At 37.5% G+C, this 7151-nt stretch overlaps 1 protein-coding gene across 1 annotated transcript in view; it reads right to left on the bottom strand.

Annotated features, from left to right (window-relative positions):
• Positions 1–582: 582 nt before the first annotated feature.
• ARSK (arylsulfatase family, member K) overlaps positions 583–7151 on the bottom strand; it is a gene marked incomplete at both ends in the record, with an annotated part of 9164 nt that continues 2595 nt past the window's right edge. Inside the window, 4 exons of the mRNA XM_010290107.1 lie at positions 583–849; positions 931–1155; positions 4219–4443; positions 5856–6027. Coding sequence (XP_010288409.1) covers positions 583–849; positions 931–1155; positions 4219–4443; positions 5856–6027 — 889 coding nt within the window. The remainder of the gene's footprint in view (positions 850–930; positions 1156–4218; positions 4444–5855; positions 6028–7151) is intronic.

The raw sequence follows: 7151 nt of genomic DNA, 5'->3' as shown, positions 1-7151 counted from the left end.
AATCATGTATAAAAACAGGAATGCTGACATAGTAAGTACCTGAATGAACTGCATTTATGTTCAGACCAATACTAGTTGTTAACTTTTTAATTCCACTTTAACTGCTGTAGCTTCTCTAAGGACAATGAATGTGTATTCATTGTGGACTTAAAATCTGTCTTGATGGAAAACATTCCACTGTAGCTGGCATCCCACTACACTAAGTTTTAGAATTTAGAATCCTTGCTTTAGTCTGTCCTTAGAAATGGAAATTCCTGTTGAGTCCTAATGCTTAACACTCTGCGTTTTTGCAACCAGCTAAATATTCCATACATGCAATTAGTACTTATGCACTATCCTTCCTATGTATACTTCAGTGTTACAGGATTTTAACATGTAAAAATCCAGATTTGTTATGTTGCCTTGTTATAGACAATGCTCTTGGCTTTCTAACACAAAGCAGTAATTGTTCAGGCATCTTCGCTTTCAATACCTTATATAAGACAATAATTCTAACACTTGAAATACAGTATAACATTACAAATGTAGAACGTTTTCATATTCTCAGTCATATTAAAATCTAGGTTGTTTTTATTCACTTACTTTGACTAAGCCACTTGTCAATTGCATTCTCGTATTTTTTTGGTTCCTTTAACCAGTCTTGATGCCACCTAAGGTTGGCAATAACATTTGAGTAATTCTGACCCAAACTTTGTTTCCAACTGATAAACTGTCTTTTGTTATACTCCTGAACAGAAGAAGAAACCTTTGGATAGTTTACTATAGAGCGGAGTATTTTGTCCAAGGAATGTACAATTACTGGGAATTTTATGGCAACGTTTGTTAGCTCATCTGGATCGGCAGTAAGGTCTGGAACAAACAAAAAGTTAGTTAAGAGCCACTTTGCATTTAAGTAGGTTAATGAGACGAGACACAAAGGTGGTAACATACCAAACAGTTGTGGAAGTACTGAATGGCCATCTGAGTAGGCAATATATTTCCATTTGCCAGTTCGAAGCATGTACGTGGAAGAATTCACATTGCATCCATGGAACTCACTTAACACCCACGAAGGCCGAGGTCCTCTGGGTGACACTCCGTTTTCAGCCCTTCCACGTAGCAGTGGTACAAGAGAATATCCACTGAGATTCTGCAGGACAGGAATTCTTGCTATATCTAAGCAAAGATATACAAAGTCAAAATGCTACTGCAGTTACCGGGATTAAAAAAGCCTAATGTAATGCTACAGGTGTCTGAACATAAATTCTACTTCAGTAGTAAAACACACATTCCTAATTGTTCTCCTTGTAGAACACAAGAACCCCAAAATACACAAATAATAAAAAAAAACTTAAGGAACTTTCCAAGGTCAGCTGCCCACAATCTTGATAAGAAGCAGTGTCAGTTATGCCTAAGTCACTCTTTAACAAATGTTTGTTAAAATCGATCACGATAGCCTCCAGTGATGAGTGGTGCTTTTTTATTTTTTTTAATCATGGTTTTATACCCTCCCTTCTGCTTGGATCACATCAGGCACGAGAAAGAGATTGTCATAGCATGAAAGTCCTCTAAAAGCTCCATATCCAACATGGTCTAACCATTCATTTCTTCCACAATAATGGTGCTAAGCTCCTATCTATCATTCTTCAACAGTGAATTACAAAACACTTTACGAAAGGTGGTCATTATGCTTATCGCCTGTAACTGGTGCAGAAGCTGAGGAACAGGGCCACTTGCTTCTCTGGTAGGGATGGAGATGAAGATGGTATCAGAGGTGGTATCAATACAGTGCACATATGGAAAACACTGGATGACCCTATAGCCTACTAGATGGCCCCTACAACATGCTGTAACCTGAAAAAGTTCCTCAGTACCAACTTATATCACAAGTGGCTCTAGCTCCCAAAGATCAGGTCAATATTAAGAGGCTGCAAAGATCTCTCAGAAACATTCTGAAAAACATAGCTGAGAATCCCAAGGATGTTACCTAAACTTTGGTGTGTCCTAAAAACAGGGTATGATGGTATTGCTATTTTTAATCACACTACTGAACATAGCATATAGTCATTCAAAATTCAACACTTTCCATTTCACAGAGCACTGTGGTAGTATTTTATCTTCTGTTCTACGCCGAGTGGTGATATTCACTGCACACAGACTGCCCACAGGTGATGTGTTCCTTCATCAGCACATATCTCCCTTTTTCTCCCCTGTTTCTACAGCATATATACCTGTTATTAATCTGTAGTTCTTCCTCTATTAAATAAGGGCAGCATTTGACTAAGCACTAGGAAGACCTGTAACATGTAAACACAGTATCTTCCAGTGTGTGGGTTAAAACCTTGAACGAATACATCCTACATCTGAACAAATGAAAAATGGATATAGGCCTCCCTCTTCCATCTTCCTAAACCAGTAATGCTATTAATTGCAGTAACTGCATTCTCAACATGCAAAGAATGGTCCAGGCTGGCACCTTTGGTAACTCCTGCTTTTCCAGCAGAGATCCAAAGGTACTTCCATCCAGACCAACAAAGCCAGTGCTGTCTGGAGGAAAGCTTATGCTACATCCTGTTACAAAAAGGAAGAGCTGTTGCTCTCCTAGCTGAATTATGCATACCACACAGATTCTGCTGGAATCAAAATATCTGTAGCACACTCGCTATAGGGTGTGCCTAATCTCAAAGTCAGTAAAGGAGGAATTATTGAGCAAAGCATTTGGATGGAGTCTTAAGAGAGATTATTGCCCTGAGACAACGCAAAGCAAAGGGATTGTATTTATCACAAAATAAAAAAAAAAGGAAATCTGTTTCCTCACTAGTCAGCAGTAGCATGCAGCCTGAAGAGATAATAGATGACAGAGATGATTCTTCACGTTTCACATTCATCTTGACGTATGTGCCTTTTTTGACATTCAGATTACAGAAAAGGAGAACTGCCAGAACAGAAGGAAAGGACTTATAAACACAAAGTTCTGGGAAGAAAAAAAGGAGGAAAGCAACAAGATGGAAGGATGTTAAACTGCCTGACCAATTATGTTATGTGGAGAAAAGGTACAAAGAAGAAAAAAAGAGATTTTTAACTCTTTACATATGATACCACAACTTACATAAGAACCATATCTAATACAGGATACTTTATAAAAGATTTGGTATCTGAATTCGGAAGAGAAAGCTATTTGGATTATATTTGATTTTCAACTGGATAACTGGTTCAAAAGTTTTGAGAAGAGAAAGGCAAATAAATATCTTTGGTTCTGTTTTTAGAAAATCAACTTACAACAATATAGAAAAGTATTTTTCACCGGCTTACTGATAGAAGTACAGTTTTATCTACTGCCCTATGTTCTCTCAGGCAACTGCAGTGTATACATGACATGTCTTAAAGAGTGAGCTTTGCAGACTGCCTTGAAAATAATATCTTTCTCATTGGTAGCCTAAAAGATGCCAGATAAAGCTGAGAACTGTGACTTCACCTAATATTTAGTTTCAGTGAAATTCATCTCTTGCATGCTTTATCACAGGTAACTGTTCAGAAATTCACTCTTAAAAGTAATTTCCATCTGTGTGCAAGTAATTTGGTGTCAGTCCTTTTAATTTGATTTTCTGCCACATAATGAGTATTTCCATAACCAAAGAAGTTAAGAATGGATATCCATTATCTTAGAATCATAGAATCACAGAATCTTTGGGTTGGAAGGGACCTTTTAAGGTCATCACTTCTGATTATGCTTGTCCAGATCAATTCTACATTTCTTATACCAAGTCTTTATCATGTTTCTTCCACGTGACCCTTCACAAAGGACATTCCTCTGATAAGCTAATGAAGCTGCCATCCTCTCAGGTTTAATCTCTGGATGCTTTTACACTGTAATTTCTATAGTAAACCATTAGGCATGAAGGCTAGCAAGGATTATTCATCTCTAAAATGCATCTGATTGTTTTTTATCACATTTTTAAATAAAAAAATAATCCTAGATATACAATAATTCACTGTAATTGTGTTGGAGACAGTAACAGTAATAAGGAACATCATCAACTCCTTTATTTAGTTTTTACATCAGTTTTTTGCATTTTGTATTAAGTCCGTATGTATGCTCCACAGATAAATCGTTATCTCCTGTTGTGTTACTACATTGACTCACAAAGCAGAGACATAATTTTGACTACAATACAAATGCATAATAGTAATAGTAACTGGGGGGAAAAAAAAATCTTCATTTGAAATGACTTAACTCACCAAGCATAGTAGGATATATATCCACAAGAGACACCACATTTGGTACTTGCTGCTGTTCTTTTACACCTGGTCCCATAACTAGAAGAGGAACATGGGAACTTCCTTCATACATGCTCATTTTATAGAACTGCCGGTGTTCCATAGCAAGTTCGCCATGATCTGCAGTGAATATAACGATTGTTTTTTTAAGAAGCCCAGTATCTCTCAGAGCTGAAATAATCTCACCTGCAACAAGAAAAAGATACAGAAAAGGGTAGCTTCAGAATATTCACTCCCACTTCTGTACATGCAAAGCAGCATGCAAACCCTAAGGAATCCTAAACAGAGGGCTGGAAACATCTCTCTCTGCCACAGAAGGCAGAGCCCAAAGCATTCAGCCCAGAATGATGTTCAGTCATCAGTGAGTTGCAGGGCTCTGACTCCCAGTGTGGAGGGCACTGAACAACCACCATAAAAATTTCAAAATGCAAGGATATATCACAGGACAAGCTGCACTTTTGCTATCCTCACTTTGGTTTAATTTCTAGCATAACTAATAATAGTTATTTCAACAGCAATAAAATAGGTCAGCAGAAGCCTTGACACTACATTTAGGGTGAAGGACTCCTGTCAGTATCCACCTTACACATAACTAGTGGAAGTCTCTTCTTCCTGTGCTTGTATCCCCATAGGAGCCCCTTGCACATACATTTGTGCAATGAAGACAGGGCCAAGATCAACAAAGTTGGTAGTGAAGCAAAACACGCATCTTTGACGTTACAACAGTAAGATGCTTCTTGCATGAACAGACTAGTTAAAAATTTAAAATACGTTACCAAGTTAAACCCCCGTGCAGATGCTTTGCAGTACCTTCATTCCCTAAAACTGTCAGGCTCCTGATCTCTTTCATAAAATGTGGAAGAGTAATCCTGTGTCTTTTAAATTACTTTATCATTCTAACATTGCTAAAAAGATCAGCTTATTTATTAATGAATTTCATATTACAATGCAAGGAATTTCCTGTTCTTTCACGGTCACTTTTCAAATTAAGAAATAAAATACAGTAAATGAAGACCAATTTGCATTATATTTTTTATGTACGTAGATCTTACTGCAAACTAGGAAGAATTCTGAATGCCTAATTAGTTGGGGTTTTTTTTTCTTCTTATCTTTCAGTAATATGCTGCTAAGGAAGACTTCAAAGGTAACCTTACTGTTTATGTGTAATAGCCATCATCCTGTCTATGAAATCAATCTCCAGGGAAACTGCTTGTGCCCTAAAATTTATCCTTCCTTCCAGCTTTGCTTTGCCGGTCTGTCGCCTTCACAATTGTTTCCATTATTTGTTAGCACTTAGTCAAAGGGTATTTAGTTCCTCTCGTACGTCGGTCAAGCAATGTTTTGCTGCAGTTACCAGGCTTTTACAGGGTCTCTCACTGGTGGTTGTGATTACTTTTCAGAATGCTCTGAATTCACCTTGCAATAGCCTTAAAAGCTATCCAGTTATTTACCATATACACCGAGGAAGGAACATCCATGTGACTTACTCCCAGATCTGAACTGTGGAATTTTTTTTCCTTCCAGAAAACCAGCCCTATCAGCATTTTCTTAAAAACATCAGAACAAGAAAATCCAGTGTATAACGGAATATTACCTACCCAGCATGGCATCTGTCTCCGCACACATAGCATAATAAAATGCTCTAATGTTTCTCACTTCTTGCTTTGTAAACTTTCCTGTGCAATTCTTGGTGTAAGATGAGTAATAGTCTACAGGATGCATCTCTGAAAGAGAAGACCACTTGGGTATTTTAATAGCTTCATATGTTACCTAAAAATAAGAGGAAATTAACATTAGTTTAGCAGCTGAATTAAACAATTTTTTTTCAAAACAGATTTAATTTAAAACTTTTTAGGATAAATTCACAATTCTCAATTTGTGGTCCAGGAAACACCAGCTGCTTATCTGTTACATGGTGCTGCTACCTCCTCCATACTTCCCCTCCATGCTTTCACAGGCATGAAGTAATTTTAAAAGAGAGCTACAAAAATCAGTTAGAAACTAAGGCTAGGAGCCAGAAATATGTGCTTTACCAGCTAATATATTTTTTTTAAGAGAGATACGGCAGAACAGTCTTCTGGAACTGTACTCTAGAGTAAGTACAGTAGTGTCTCATCAGCTATAGGATAACTATAAACCATATGTATCAAAAAGATTGTGTGTTATGTGAGCCTAGAGAACACCACAGAAATTTAGTTAGTCTGGTGAGGTCTCCAGGGCAGCAGATGATGACATCTTGATAAAAAGAATTTACTACATTAGTCCAATTTTATAATATTTTTCTATTTCTTTCTACAGATATCCATTGATTTATAAATTAATAGTTATAAAGAAGTGTAAGATCAGTTTAAAACTGAAAAGTAGGAGCCAATAAATTACAAATAATGCTTGATTTGTATATTCAAACTGGCATGCTCACAGATACTATGTGCTGCAGCACCAGCTTTAGAGCCTCAAAGTTTGACATATACATTTAGCCTAGACAGTCACACTTGCAAGCATTCCCTTAAGTGCGTGCTGCATTTAACAGTTAATTGCATATAGACTTAAAGCACAAATTACCACAACGCAGAGAATACATAATCTCATTATGGAAAACTTAAGTTTATTAAACAAAACCACACCTGTCACTCATTTACCTCTGAAAATCTTCTCTAACAAGCAGAGCTGAGGCCTAGATTATGGCACAGCAACTCCGGTGCCTGTGCAGCACGTTCCCAGGGCTGCAGCCACAGCTTCAGTCCTGGGCTGGCCCCAAACGTGGGCAGCACTGGTTCCTGATAAAGTAACTGAGGCACTTCAGGTCCAAGGGGCTCCATGCAGCACCAAGGCAATCAGACCACAGTTGTCCCTAGCAGCAGTACATCCCTGTTTATTGGTGTAGCAATTTAAGT

This window comes from Phaethon lepturus, unplaced genomic scaffold, assembly GCF_000687285.1.
Source record: "Phaethon lepturus isolate BGI_N335 unplaced genomic scaffold, ASM68728v1 scaffold31476, whole genome shotgun sequence".
Classification (NCBI taxonomy): Eukaryota; Metazoa; Chordata; class Aves; order Phaethontiformes; family Phaethontidae; genus Phaethon; species Phaethon lepturus.
The sequence above is the reverse complement of the archived record's forward strand: the minus strand, read 5'-3'. Positions and strand labels throughout refer to the sequence as shown.